At 40.4% G+C, this 15,890-nt stretch overlaps 1 protein-coding gene across 2 annotated transcripts in view; it reads left to right on the top strand.

The window, feature by feature from the left end:
- The first annotated feature begins 213 nt into the window (after positions 1-213).
- The window catches only part of stab1 (stabilin 1), a 174,173-nt gene continuing 158,496 nt past the window's right edge, over positions 214-15,890 (top strand). Inside the window, exons 1-7 of one of the 2 annotated variants that reach the window (XM_086293106.1) lie at positions 214-779; positions 4,318-4,445; positions 4,846-4,961; positions 11,320-11,405; positions 12,929-12,998; positions 14,475-14,570; positions 15,393-15,506. In XM_086293106.1, coding sequence (XP_086149232.1) covers positions 729-779; positions 4,318-4,445; positions 4,846-4,961; positions 11,320-11,405; positions 12,929-12,998; positions 14,475-14,570; positions 15,393-15,506 — 661 coding nt within the window. In that variant the 5' untranslated portion in view covers positions 214-728. Of the gene's footprint in view, positions 780-4,317; positions 4,446-4,845; positions 4,962-5,659; positions 5,811-11,319; positions 11,406-12,928; positions 12,999-14,474; positions 14,571-15,392; positions 15,507-15,890 lie in introns of those variants that run through there. The other variant, XM_086293107.1, reaches the window with a different exon arrangement.

The raw sequence follows: 15,890 nt of genomic DNA, 5'->3' as shown, positions 1-15,890 counted from the left end.
TTTTGATGTTTATCTCATGGCTGTTTGTGAATCTGTGGTCTGAAGTCATCACAGTTGATTTCCATGGGTGTGTTTGTGTGCGACTATATTGCTCATTCTTTTGTGAATAAAACAAGTGTCTCTGCTGTTACTGGGGGAGTGGTAGGAGGTGATGACCTTCCTACTGGGAGGTTCCTATTCTACCACTTTGTGTGCTTTTTCCTCTTTCTTTCTCTTCCTAGATTAGGGAGGAAAGACGTGACACAAGTAGTTGCTGCAGCCTCTCTGCCTCGCTGCACGCTGAGCTCAGAGTTCATTCGTTTGCTGTTGTTTGTTGGTCATTTCCCACATAACAGCGTCCCAAGTGAGCCTGCTGTTAATTGTTGGTTGGATCAACCCTGTGTATTTTTTTGGATTTTTTTTTCACTAAGTGCTTACATTTTTCCAGCGTTTCCACGTCTTTAAGCAGCAGGTTACTTCAGCTTTCCCAATCATTATCTGAGGAATACTTGGCTATTGTGTTCTAATCGTTTTGTTTTTCCTGCACAGAGGATGTTGCTATCTGTATTTTTTCCTGTAGTTAGTAGTTCAGGTTTTATTTGAAGTTCAGCGCTGACACGGGAGCGAGGAAACGAGTTTAGTTACAACTCTCTGGACATATTCTTATATTATTTTTAACTGATTTTTGTTTTGCTTACTGAGGAGGATTAGTAGGTTTGTTTTTGTATCTGGATGTGAGACTTTGAGCCATGCTGCTGCTGCTGCCACTGCTCTGCTTGCTACCTTCAGTGAAACAACAGGTAACACACCTCCAACTACACCACCACGCTGAGGTCATGTACCACCTACTGTCTTTGAATCATGGATGCAAATGTCAAAAATGTAACTGTATGGTTAACACCTCCCTCCATTACCCCTTTTTAAGATGTTTTTTAAAATTTATTTTAAAAACCTTTAATGAATCAGCACCACTGCACATATCTGAGCTTCTGACTCCATACACTCTCTCAAGGCCACTGAGGTCAGCTGAAAACCAGTGGAGATCGACTTTTTTTTAGCTATTCGCCCCCAAACTGTGGGGTGATCTCCCTCCCCATGTTAGGATGGCCCCTCATTGCCTGTTTTAAAATCACATTTTAAAACTGATTTTTATTCCCTGGCTTTGAATTTAGAATGAGAGTGGTGTGTCCTTACCTTCTTGTTTATTTTTTTATTGATTTGTTGTGGCGTGTTTTGGCGCTTTGTACAGCACTCTTGTTTTTAAAGAGTGCTCTGTGAATAAAATTAGGTTGGATTGAATAAGTCTGAAGAAGCTTGAGCAAAATTTATGATGGAAACAATGAATAATTTTGAATCTGAAAATTGCAGAACACAGAAAAATGAACATTATGGATCACTGTAACATGCTTTTCTTTAAGTAGATGAGCTTAACAGTGAAATGTTTCCATGATGTAAATACTATGATTACATGCTTACTGCACTATTTGATCACAAATAAAACTCAATACAACTGTTTTGAAATTTAGTATCAGTTAGCATTCAATGCGTAATTGTTTTTTAATGACAATAAAGCAGTATATTAGTGTATTTCTATTACTTTATGCAGGCATGAGTAACTATACTTTCTCTAATTCAGTGTCACCACTGATGAACGTAACCTGCGACTGTCAGAGGTGTTAAAGCTTTGTTGTTGTGATATGAAGGTGAATTAAAAAAACAACCCAAACAGCTTAGCTGTAAACATAAACGACAAACATTAAACAGCTCAGTGTGACAAACTACGCATGGGACTGTGTATACAGTAAAGTCAATCATTTGCTACTGCAAACCTGGAACTTCCACATCATAGACATCTCTGCATGATACAAATGAGTAAAGCTGCAAATGAGACCCAGAGTTTTTTTAAAACAGAGTTGCATCAGCTTAACAGGGCTAAACAATTTCAGAAACTCAAAATATTTAACCTTGAAGTTACAAAGTGAGGCCATTTGTCAGGTTGTGCTCTCCTACAACTTTTCTCAGATTTTTATAAGCACATGTTTTCTTAATATCACAGCCTTTGATTTTGTGGTAATTTTCCTTTAATAATCTCTACTTTGTAATGTTTTTGCTGAAAGATCTGGAGCAGCGAGTCGGGTTGATTCTTTATTGCGTAAAAGTGATTGCAAACAATAATTAATCACATTAAAAACAGTTTGGTATATCTGTCTGTACATAGAAACGGCTTTCCAACACAAACAAAGCTGTTAAAAAGGTATTATATATTTAGGTCCTAAACCAGCTTAGTAAGAAGTAATAGCGCTTTGGAAAGTTGGAAAGTTCATTATAATTAGATATTCCAAATATTAAAGGCATTGTATTTTCAAGTAGTTCATGAACTCAGACAAGATATCCTGAGTTTAAAGCTGCATGAGGCATAAATCTACAGACAAACAAACAAATAAAAACTGAACATGGAAAACTGCCCTCCAGCTCTCATCACTCTGTTTTAAGCCCTTAACAGCAGACAAGCATCTGCACCTGCTTCAGAAGCCAGGCTCTTTTCTGGCCTCATACAGGACTTAAACCCCATTCTGTTAAGTGTAGGCAGCTGCTTCATCCCTTGCAACGCCATTTTTTACTTCTGGTCTGGTCTGAAAAGCCTGTGATTGGTCAAAGTCTTCCATCACCAAACTAAATGTAAACAAAGAACAAAAAGCAGATACGAGGAAAACTGTGTTTTCTTACTACACACTGCAGAGTGTCTCTGCAGAAAGACCTGAGGAACATGCTGAAGGAGACGTATTTCTCTTGTTCTGGACATCTATGTTTTGTGCAAAATGTATCACTGCCACCGTGAAAAATACGTTTGATGTTAGTGGAACTTCATGCTTCTATTGCCACTGCTTCTTGCCACCACCAGACCACCTGAAAAGTGATAATGTAAATGATCACTGAATTCTATATAACTACCCCTATCTCATGTTGCCCAGCCAACATTATCAAATTTATTACTAAACCTCTAAAACATTTTTAAGATCCATTCCCAAACAGTCTCTCAGTTGTTTGTTTATAGAACGGATCCATTGAGCAATATCTGGCCGGTATTGAAGCAACAAAGGATGCATTGGTCTGACTTTTGGTTCCTCCTATGGGTTAAACACCCAAAAAAATGTCTCTGTGTTAAAGAGCCACATCCTGCAGACTCCATAACATTTAGTCCACTGTCTGTAAGTAAGAAAACTCTGCTGACGTTGCTGTATCATCACCAGGGCTGTTTTAATAACGTTCACAGTGCAGGCCATCAAACAGCAGACTGAATTTGTTGTGTGAAAATGATGAAGTGCTCCAGAACTTAACCAAACAGCAATTATGAGTTGGAGTCATACACAGTTTCAGTAATCGGAGGCAGAATGTACTTTCAAGTTTTTACTTCACTTAGATAAGTTAAAACATCCATTCACCACTACACGGTCTCCGCTTTTATCATGAATGTGCTGCAGAACAGGTCAGCTTCTGATCAGTAGGTTGGTGATTCAATTCCTGGTTGCTACAGTCTACTAAGGCATCCAAAATACTGAGATGCGATGCTTGTGCGTTCATTGCGTTGTTGGTCCCTCTGTGTTAGCCCTGTGTCAGATTGGTGACGGTAGCTGGGTTAGGTTCCAGCCCCCCCGCGACCCTGACATGGATAAGCAGAGATGGATGTATCAGTATAGAGAATAATCCCAGCTGTAGAGTTTGAGAGCCTTTGTCTAAATAAGTTTTAAAAAATTGGCAACCTTCTGCAACTTTAAAACATAGTTTTCTAAAAGAACTGCTGTTAATGTGAAAACTCTTATATATGTATGTAAGGGTTTGAGGTTATTGTAATTTGCTGGTATTTATTCCTTATTCTTTTTCTTTGCAGTCGTCATTGTCAGTTATTTCAGTAAAAACAAGATTAAATGATACCAGCACTCTATAATTTAATCAAACACACATCAAGTCTTAAAATGCATTTAAAGAATGCAGTTTGGTTTGCACTTCTTTTTTTTTGCTGCTTTTTGTGTAAAAACGGGTTCTGTAATTACTACTGTTGTATTATTACTACTGTGATGATACAACTACTCTTACCATCGATCTTACCAACAGCTGTGGCACACCTGTTATTATCTTTATGCTACCTGTAGTAGTGATTGTTAGTTATAAATATCAGTTGTGGGAATATCAGAAGATGTCTTATCACAAATTGTTGCTCATTAAAAACAGAGATGTATTAGAATGCAATCTGCAGGGGTCTGTCCATATTAACAGTGATGTTGTGAAATGTGGACAGAGAGTGGTATAAGACTGTAAACAGCTCCTCTCCTTCCTCAGACTCCTCCTCCTGGTCGATGTGATATCCTGCAGAGGTTGGAGGTACAAACAGACTGCACTTCCTGTGCTGCTGCCATCACTGCGAGCTGCCCCCGCGGCTTCAGCAGCACTGGCATCACCAACTGCAGGTACAGGTCAAGCTTCATACCCACAGTTAACATGAAGTGAAGACTGGAACAGCTTACCTATAGCAATGCCTTTATGTGTGTTATGTTGTACACCTGTATGTCTTTTGCATATTGTATATTGTTTCATGTGACCCTCCTCTAGGATCACTGTTGTAAATGAACATTTCTGCCAAAATCTGACATGTTTACATCATTTTTATGCCAGTGTACCTTAACATGCACCTTCCCTGTTAAATAAATAATGACAGCAACATAATTCCACCTTTATTAATCATGCAAAGCTTAGATTCAAGGATAACTCATGAATGCTAACTGTGAGATTTGCAGTAGTAATTAGTAGCGCTGGCAGCAGTGGTATGATTAAGGCAGTTTGTTTACCTCGAGTCTCGCTGTGCTGCAGTTATGTGGTGAACATCGGCAGCAGGGAGCTGCAGCTGGAGGGATGTCAGCACATCTGTGTGAAGAACGTCATGCAGCCAAAGTGCTGCCAACAGCACTGGGGACCGCTGTGTCTCTGTAAGACACACACACACACACACACACACACACACACACACACACACACACACACACACACACACACACACACACACACACACACAAAGTACATATGATGAACTATCATTTGTGCCATAATTTTGATCACATTTAAACCCAGACTTCCTGCTTTAGTCTGCAGCAGTGTTTAATGGATCGTACAACTTCTCCACAAAATGGATCAAATGAGCACCACCTACCTCAGTCAGAGACATTATCAGATGTGTAGGTGATCAAGATCTACAAATAATGTGCTGCAAATAAGAAAAAAGATGTTTTGAGTTTGTATGGCTGCTGCCTTGGCGAGGTTTCCTTGTAAAATAGATTTGATCTTTGTGGGACTTCCTGATTCAATAAAAGTAATAATAATAAAATTAAAGAGAGTAATGCAGAAAATTATTACTCTTATGAATTCATAACTTTGCACAAGTCTAAAAAGGAAACATCTAAACATTAAAGGTTATCCTGTGAACTGAACTCTGATTGTTACTCTCCACCAATCACATAACGCTATGGTCCCAGTGTGTAATTTATCTGTTACAGGTAGAAAAAGATAAAGTCGTGAATGTGTTTTTCTGGAAAATTGAGTTGTATGTAAGCTGTACTGTGTTTGTACGAGAAGAACTAAGTGATAACGTCTGTTGTTTAGGACAATGTTTAACGGTCATCAACATAAAGGCACTTTTAGCTAGTTTTGAGATCTTCTGAGCAAAGCTAGCGTTAGTCCAGCTAATTAATGTGGGTTTGCCGTTTACTGCCCATATTTTACTGTGAAGCTGTTACCAGTGCACCATTAATGACAACGTATGTATCGCATTTCATTGTCTAGTAAGTAAACGTCATATATATTTATACTTGACAAAAAATCTTAATCATCATAGAAGACAATGCCACAGATTATTTCGATTGTTATATTTGGCTCCCAAAAAATCAGCATGACTCTGTTGACACTGTTTCATATGCTTATATTTTGGTTTAAAGGATAAACTTATAGTTTTCCTCGTTATCTACCTCCTCATTAATTTAGACTGCTCTTAACACTCCATTCCCGGAAATCTTTATTGATCGTTGGCTCTGTGTGATGTCAGGAAGAGCAGCTATAACTAATATAGTCAAGCCAGGTATGCACAGTGTTGCCAACTCCTCAGTATTGAAAAGTGATATTGGTTGTCCTAAAAGTCGCTAGAAGTCGCTAAATGACGTCATCTCCTAATTTGCATAATGTAATTGTAACCTACGTTGTTGAAGAGAGAAACAACATCGTGGAAGAGACATAAAGTGAGGAAAAAACGTCCTAAATGCATTTAGAGTTTATTTGGAACTACAAATTAAATTTCTTTTAGCAATTATTGGTTTTTTTTAATGTCACAATTCCAACCCTGCTCCTTTACCGGCAAAAGTGACCGGCAAATGTGTCGTCATAAATAAGTCTCCAATAACACCAGAAAAAGTTGCCAGATTTCTCGCTAGTCGCTTTTTAGAAAAAAAAGTCGCTAAGAGGGTCTGAAAACTCGCTAAATATAGTTGGCAACACTGGGTATGCACAGTTCTGTTTGTGAGCACAGAAGCTCCACCCACCTGTCAGTAAAAACATCTGTTTACGAAGAATTAAGTTTAATGGAGGAGGAGCTAAAACAGCTTGTGCATTAAGACCAATAGCTGTGAGTCATGCAAATGTGCTCCTGAGCCCGTAGGTGCACTTTATGGAAGGACTAGGGCTGCACATGCACCCAATTTTGTTAACACCATGGACGGATAACTGATGTTATCCCACCATAACCTGAGAGTGCTCCAAAGAGCTTCTTGTAATGTCAGCCGTGTTTGGCTTTCACAGTCTTTAAGTGCCCCCTTGAATGTTCATTGGGTTTGAGGTCAGGCGACTGTCAAAGTCAAAGTCAAAGGCAAAGTCAACTTTATTTGTCGATTCTGCCACATGTACAGGACATACGGAGAATAGAAATTGCGTTACTCTTCACTCCCTAGATAAATAGCAAATGAACATTTAAATATATTTAAATATAGAAGTGATTAAAAAATGCAAGTAAAATAATTAAAAAGTAAAAATTTAAATAAATACAATTTACATATAACAAGAAAGCTATATAATATACAATATAATGGGTAAGTGACATTGGGTGTAAACCAGGCAGAGTAGTGCAAATAGGCAAATAGTGCAAATGGAGATTTGGTAATGTACGGTAAGAGAAAGTGTAACAACAAAGTCTTATGAGGTAATGGCAGTCCAATGCTCCACAAAGTGACTGGTAACTGGTGCAGGCCAGTGAGTGAGTCAGAGAGTGTGTGTGTTTGTGTGTGTGTGACAGAGTTCAGTGAGACCGTGGAGGAGAGAGGGGAGAGGGGGCAGAATCGGGAGGGAGTTAAGCTTCCTGACAGCCTGATGGATGAAGCTGTCCTTCAGCCTGCTGGTCCTGGCCTGGAGACTCCGCAGTCTCCTCCCCGACGGCAGCAGCTTGAAGAAGCTTTGCATTGGGTGTGTGGGATCAGCCGCTATGCAAAGGGCTTTTTTAGTGAGACGGGTGCTGTAAATGTCCTGGAGGGAGGGGAGAGAGACACCAATGATCCTCTCTGCAGCTCTCACTATGCGTTGGAGGGTTCTATGACAGGACGCATTGCAGGCTCCAAACCACACAGTGATGCAGCTCGACAGGATGCTCTCGATGGTGCCTCTGTAGAAAGTGTACATGATGGGGGCTGGTGCTCCTGCTCTTCTTAGTTTGCGGAGAAAGAAGAGACGCTGCTGTGATTTCTTGGCCAGTGCTGTGGTGTTGTACGTCCAGGAGAGATCCTCTGTGATGTGCACACCCAAGAACTTGGTGCTGCTCACTCTCTCCACAGACGCTCCGTCAATGGTCAGAGGAGCATGTTGGGTGTGCATTCTCCTGAAGTCCACAACAATCTCCTTCGTCTTCTCCACGTTCAGAGAGAGATTGTTGTCAGCACACCACGTGGCCAGGCGTCTCACCTCACTTCTGTAGTCGGTCTCATCCCTGTTGCTAATGAGACCCACCACCGTTGTGTCGTCCGCAAACTTGATGAAGAGGTTGGAGCTGTATGATGGGGTGCAGTCATGGGTCAGCAGAGTGAAGAGGAGGGGGCTCAGCACACATCCCTGCGGGGCCCCCGTGTTTAAAATGATGGTGCTGGATGTATTACTGCCAACCCGTACTGCTTGAGGTCTTCCGGTGAGGAAATCCAACAGCCAGTTGCACAGTGAGGTGTTGAGCCCCAGCTGGACCAGTTTTTGAATGAGCTGTTGGGGGATTATGGTGTTGAATGCTGAACTGAAATCTATGAACAGCATTCGAACATATGAGTCATTTTTGTCCAGGTGTGTGAGTGCCGAGTGGAGTGCAGTGGAGATGGCATCATCGGTTGAGCGGTTGGGCCGATAGGCAAACTGGAAGGGATCCAGGGAGGGGGGCAGGACAGTCTTGATGTGTTGCATGACTAGTCGTTCAAAGCACTTCATCAGGATGGGAGTAAGTGCAACAGGACGGTAGTCATTAAAGCAGGAGGGAGATGACTTTTTTGGAACCGGAATGATTGTGGTGGCTTTAAAACATGTGGGGACGACAGCCTGGATGAGTGATATGTTGAAGATGTCTGTGAAGACATCAGTGAGTTCCACTGCACAGTCTCTCAGTACACGACCAGGAATGTTGTCAGGACCCGGAGCTTTACGTGCATTGATCCTGCTGAGGGATCTCCTCACGCTGTCCGGTGACAGAGTCATCACCTGGTCACCAGGAGGGGGTGGGGTCTTCTGTGCAGTGGTGCTGTTTTGGACTTCAAAGCGAGCAAAGAAAGTGTTCAGCTCGTTCAGCAGGGGGATAGTGCTATCACAGGTCTGTGGTGGGGGCTTGTAATCTGTGATGGTCTGAATGCCCCGCCACAGGCTCCGTGAGTCTCTGCTGTCTTTGAAGTGATGAGATATTTTCCTGGAGTACTGTCTCTTAGCCTCTCTGATGCCACGGGAAAGGTTGGCCCTAGCTGTCCTCAGGCTTGCCTCGTCTCCAACTCTGAAGGCAACATTCCGAGCTTTCAGCAGCCTGTAGACCTCTCCTGTCATCCATGGTTTTTGATTGGCCCGGACAGTTATGGTTTTCGTGACTGTTACATCCTCAATACACTTGTTGATGTAGGCAGTAACAGTCTCTGCGTACTCCTGGAGGTCAGTGGTGTTGTTATAGGTGGCAGCCTGCTTAAACATGTTCCAGTCTGTAGTATTGAAGCAGTCCTGTAGAGCCTCTGAAGACCCCTCTGGCCACACTTGTATCCGCTTACGAACCGGTTTGGTCACTTTAACGAGCGGTCTGTAAGCAGGCATTAGCATGACAGTGATATGGTCTGAGGCGCCGAGGTGGGGGAGGGGAAAAGCTTTGTAAGCTCCTCTCTGGGTGGTGTAAACAAAGTCCAGTGTGTTATTTCCCCTTGTTGGAAAGTCTATGTGTTGTTGTATTTTTGGAAACACGCACTTTAAGTCTGCATGATTGAAATCCCCAGCCAGGATGAGAAAAGCATCAGGATGGGCTGTCTGCTGCTCACTGATGTGCTGGTACAGTTCATTCAGTGCCTCATTCCTGTTGTTGACATTGGAGGAGGGAGGGATGTACACAGCGCACAGGAGTATGGCTGTATATTCCCTCGGTAGATAGAATGGCCGGCACTTAATAACCATTAACTCCAGCACTGGTGAGCAGTGTTTGCAGACCGCAACAGCATCGCGACACCAGGCATCATTGATGTAAACACAAAGTCCTCCCCCGCGGGTCTTACCTCCCGCGACGATGACTCTGTCAGCACGGTAGCATGTTAGCTGGTCGAGCTGAATGGCGCGGTCCGGGACACTGTCGCTGAGCCATGTTTCCGTGAACACAAAAGCACAGCAGTCCTTTACATTCCTTTGAGATGAACGTAGCAGTCGGATGTCGTCCAGTTTATTTTCTAGCGAGCGTACGTGTGGGGTGGGGTGAAGGCCACGGCTGTCAGCAGTCCTTGGATTTCTTTGTCCTGGGAAAGCTTTGAGGTGGTTTTGTGCTCATTATCCTGCTCCAGTAAAAAACAAAAAAACAAAACCCAACAACAAACAAACCCCCAGAAAGTTTCAACCAGAGAGTGGACTGTGTCTCTGAAGGAACATGTCTCTGTTGCTTCTCTTTGGGTCAGTTGATTTGCTGGAGGTCATCTGCATATGTACAAGTAATCACTGTGAGTTAAACACTCAGGCTTCAGATACCTTATGGTCATCTCATGAACATATCAGTCCCACCCACTCACCTGCTGTGTTTATAAGGAAAACCCAATCCTAAGAAGGATTTTTGTAAATGGGGAGGAGCTAAGACATCATGTTTTAGACAGAGAATGAATCCATTAATAAAAAGATAACATATGCTTTATTCACCCCAAGAGTTGGGAAATGATGCTGTCACAGCAGCCATATCATCATATCACTTACATAACTTAACTAACTTACATAAACACATCACCTGTTTGCTTGTTTATTGCAAATAATCAAAGTGCAGAAAGGTAAAAAACTTCAAAAAATACAAAAATAAATAGCCTAATAAATAAACGTAAATTTGGAGCTGGAAACAAGTGGATTTAGGATTACTCGGTGGAAGGGTAGAAGATGAAAATTCATACATTTATTATTTTTTATAGACATAATTAAAACATCCAGCAGAAATAAAAAAGGCCTTTCTCTTCTGCTCTATTAACTATCAGGTTTTTCTAAGCCTACTTCAACTGGTGATCAGATGATCAACAGAGATCAACAGCTTGCTTGTTTAAATGTGGTTATGTCCTGTTGGCATTCCTAATTGAATAATAAGTTTGATTGTAGTAACACTTGGTGTGTAAGTTCACACAAGTAAGTACAACTCATCCACTTCTTGCACCGCCTTAATTCCCTCTTTGCTGAGGATAACAGTGTGTCTTCTGACATTTTCCATCTTTCACAGAGCTACTTAGTTATAAAGTTCTGCTGGAAACTTTTAAATATTCAGATACATTTTCAACTCATGAAAGCAGGACATTAGCTGGTGATGCATGGCTGTGTTATGTTTATTTTTTAATCTCTGTGTAATTTGTGATTAAACACATTACTTTTCTCGCAGTCTGGCATGCCTGAAACCCACACTGCGCATAGTGCACAGCTTAGTCACAGATTACCTCTAAGATAGACATCATCAGGTTATCTTACACAGTTTGCCAAATGTTTATATGAATTCAAACTGGATAAATGTTCAATGCACAAATTGAATAAACAGCTCTGATTTTTTCTAATCACACATTCTCACTTGTTGTGTGTCTGCAGCCTGCCCCAGCTGGTCTGGGAAGACCTGCAACAATAATGGGGTCTGTCAGGATGGAGACCTGGGCAACGGAACCTGCATCTGTAATGTTGGTATCCCTTCTCTCTTTTTTATGTATTTATAGAGATGCTATTCATTATTAACTTTTATGTGAAAACCTGTCCTGGTTTCTTCTTTCTTTTCTTTTCTTTCCTGGTTTCAAGGAAGAAAAAAGTACTCATTATCTGTGTTTCCATCCCCAAAGTACCAAAAACTATTTCAGACCAAAGAACCATTGTCAGTGAGATAAACACTTGTTTCCACTGTAGTGAAACATCAGGCTACTGTTGTTTTTGCATGCATAACTTTATAAAAAATGTAGCAATCAAGTTACATCTGAGCATTGCATGTTGGCTGGTTCACATGCACTGTGACTGGGTGATTAATCCAGTTGGAATTTAAATTTAATTTCAGTTACAACTGATACTGATTACCTTGACTGACTGAAGTCAAGGTAATATGTATCACTGGAAGCCAAAATTGCATCGAATCACAGGAACAATTTTGCAGCAAAATAATTTCAGGACTACTTTCAAAGGGGGAGAGGAGAGTTCTGTGAATTCTGTGAATTTAAACGGTAAGGCAGGCAGGTAGACAATCCGAATTTAAATCAAAGTCACAGGGAGAATGCAGCTGAGCCGCAGGAAAGACATCACATAGAGAGGTTCCTGGAAAAGGAGACAAGAGGAAGAGGGAGAGAGAGAAGAGGCTGTGCTAGAAGCATGGCATCATGCCAATGATTACTTTTTTGCATTCATTTTGGTATAAAGTTCTTGCTTTTTACTTTTTATGAATCTACTCCTCAGATTGTTTAAACTCGGAGAAGACAAGCATGTAGACTTCAGTTTTAAAACTCAACATCCTAGCAGAATCAAGATGAAGAGCAGAAGAACAAATTCAAAAGACATGAAGAAAAATGAAAGTCTTAAATACATCAAAGTTGCAGTGTATTCGGCCGGTTAAGTCCAGAGAAATTTCATATCAGAGAAAGAGAGACAGAGAGATACATATGAAGAGAGGGAGAGAAAACAACATGACTGATTAATCGGAGAAGTGTTGCCTTCTGATTATTGTACAGTTACTTTCTAATAAAGATCTTCGCACCTTTGTAAAGCATTTTCAGCTATAGAGCAGGCTGTGCTGTTTTGTTTGCACCATTTGTCACAAACACATGCAGCTCAGACGCACTGAAAGCTTAAAGTAAACTTGTTCTCTTAAATAGATTCCCACATGTAACTGTCTGTATAACTAATTTGAACCATCTTTGCAGTTGGTTATCATAGTGGAAATGCAAACAGTAACATGAAGGAACCTTTTAGCTCCATGACAATGGTTTCATCTTAATGTCCATTTACGTTTCTGATTCAGAGACAGTGGCTTTGGATGGTTATTGTTTGGTCAGCAAAAGGAAATTTGACTGTATTTAGGTTTATTCTTACAAATATCGGATTTTTTGTGTTACATTGAGGAAGAAATGCTGGGGAAGTCCAGAGATTTCAAGTAATTGGTTGTTCTTGTTTTTTCTTGGTAATATTTCGAAATTAAAAAAAAAAAAAACTTCTTCCTTCTCAGGATGGTTTCACTGGCTTTGCCTGTCAGGAGTGTAAGAATCCAAATGCTTATGGAGAAAGGTGTGATAAAGGTTGGTACCCTCTTTACTTTCTGAGGCATAGTTTGCCCCAAATCATATTTACATAATTTTCCCCTGTACTGTTATACGTTTTATCTGCCTAGATCGTCTCAGTGTGACCTGTCTGGTGTTATGGTAAATGGCCTGTATTTGTATACCGCTTTACTTAGTCACTATGGACCCCAAAGCGCTTTACACTACATTCAGTCATCCACCCATTCACACACATTCACACACTGGTGATGGCAAGCTACATTGTCGCCACAGCTGCCTTGTCTTGCCCAAGGACACAACGACCGAGATTGTCCGAGCCGGGGCTTGACCGGCAACCGGCTTTTGATTACAAGAAGAACTCTTGAGCCACAATCAATGAGATTGTTGTTTTTTCTTCAATATAATGGAATTAAGTTGCACTCGCCTTGTGTTGATCAAAATGCATAAAAACATTTAGAAAAACTTATCAGCAACTTTTCATCTGCATCCACCAACTGTGGACTCTGTATACTTCATCACCCATTGGTTCATATCACCCATTGGTTTGTCCTGTTCTAAAGCCTCAAGCTGAACATTTATATGTTTTGATGTAGATGTGGTAGAGAAGGGGTCACTCTGACACTAAAACAAAGGGATGCAGCATCCTCATGGCAGCAGCTTACCAGTCACAGTGTATGTCAAAAGTATCTCCTGCGTTTATCCTCCTTTATTACTGCAGTGAGGAGCATCCGTTAGAAAATGACAGCCATCTTGAGTTCAACAAGACTTGAAAGTAGGAGGTCCTTTCACATGCAAAGCGGCATGTGCTGCACTGACTGCTAGGCTAACTAAAATTAGCATTGCATCTGCTGCTGTCTGCATGCACTACACTTTTTGCAAATACTCGTGTATTTATGTGTACTTGTTACATCAAGTACGAGTAACAATTTTATAACTGGAAAAAGAAAAGGCCAAAAAAACATACTGAAAAGAGAAAAGGAGATGGTTAACAAAGTCAAAGAAAAACACTTCCGCTGTCAGTAGAACTAACTACTCCCTAGTAGCTCAAAAACAACACTAATCTCAGTCAGCACTCAATGCTGGTCACAACACCTGCTTCAGAGGAAAGCGGTGTCATTGTCATGTTGTATCTAACAGGCCCTAGAGAGCATAAAATCATCATTTTTCTTCACCTGGAAGCTAACATTGTGCCTCAACCAAAAGAAACGCATACTGACATCGAAGCCCAGCTGAGGGGGACATATATACATTGTCATCCAATCATGCTGTCTCAAGCATGTTTCTTGTGCATAGTGACACAGCTGGTGGAAGGAATGTGCATCCAACATGAAAGTGCTCATAATGAGTTTTTAATTTTATTAGATAAACAGGTCAGCTCAGTGAAATGTTTCTTCACATTAAAAGGAAATAAAGCAGAAAGTCAAACCTTCAAAGACTACTATGAAACTGTAAGAACATCTGAAATCTGCTTAAAAACTGCCTCTCTGTGTGCAGTGTGTGACTGTAAAAATGGAGTGTGTAATAAAGGTCCTGAAGGTGATGGAGAGTGTTTGTGTCAGCCACCATACACTGGGAAGAACTGTGACCAAGGTAAGATCATACCACAAAGAAATATACTGTATTAAATTAGCAGAAACATCACTCATTATTAATGTATATTACTGGGTTTCATTAGATGATACAGTTCATTTATTTTAGTTTCATCATCTCCATAGAATTAGACAAGCTGCGGAGCATGCTGTAGCTGTCTGCTGATAGATAGATATTTATCCCACAAGGGTAATTTTTTGTTACAGCAGCACAATAAAGAGCAACAATAGCACAGAAAACAATAAACAACACATAACACAGATAAAATAAAAGTGCCACTGATGCCTGGTAAGGGCTTTATGAGATGGTGTAGGAATTTATATCTAAACAAAATTGATAAAAAAGAAAGCAAACTAAACATTAAAGTGGTATTTGTTAAAAACAGTAAAAGCAAGACTGGCATCGTGTAAGAGAGAAGTGTAAATTGCATTAATAAATAATTTGTACAGTATAAATCTAAGAAAAAAAAAGTTTCATTAGCAGATTGAAAATAACTTCTGTAACTGAAACAGATCTGCCTCAACCCAGACTGGTATTTAATATTTACTGCTAAGAGATAAAACAAAGAGATTGTTGCTGTGTTGTGAGCTCAAAGTAATAAACTGCATTAACTAACCCAACTTTATTTTGATCAAAGAATAAGAAAGATTTTAGAAACACAATAACGGATACATTTTCTGCAATTAAAAATACAAGTAGACTGAAAAGGACTTCTCAAATGTGGTTTGATACTCAGGTAATGATGTTTCCCTGCACTACCTGTTTGTTTTGTGTTAAACTGCTGCCTGCAGTGAGCTGCTGCCATGTTTGTGTTGTTGACAGAGAATCGGAGGTGCAACAATTGCAGCCCGTATTCATACTGTAAAGGAGAGGGAGACGCCGCCGTATGTGAATGTTTGCCTGGATACAGGAAGACGCCACAGAACAAATGCGCAAGTAAAAAATTATAATAATTTATTTTGTGAAAATTTTGAGTTTATGCTGCTGTTGTTACCAGAAGTGAGCGTGTGTATGGCCAAGTGAACATGTTAACTGTTTAAAGCCTTAACCATGAAATTATTGCCAGAAAATTCTCATTTCAACTGGAGTCTTCAATAAACCTTCTGGCAAATTAAAAGAAAAGAAAAAAAATATTAATTTGCATACAAGAGTTTTAATTGGTATATTGTCTTTGCTACGTCCAACCTTTTTATACAAAAAGAGAAAAAAACACACTGGGCTTTGCAAACTGGTGATGTCACACAGCCTATTTTAATCTTACATTGCAATGTACATATACAGTACATTGCTGATAACATGAGTTGTTCAATTAAACTAAAA

Source organism: Aulonocara sp. 'chitande type north' Nkhata Bay, linkage group LG5 (genome assembly GCF_057382095.1).
Source record: "Aulonocara sp. 'chitande type north' Nkhata Bay isolate Kocher_YH1m ecotype deep benthic linkage group LG5, A_spYH_male_GT1.1, whole genome shotgun sequence".
NCBI lineage: Eukaryota > Metazoa > Chordata > Actinopteri > Cichliformes > Cichlidae > Aulonocara > Aulonocara sp. 'chitande type north' Nkhata Bay.
Note: the sequence above shows the minus strand (reverse complement) of the source record. Positions and strands in the feature narration are given on the sequence as shown.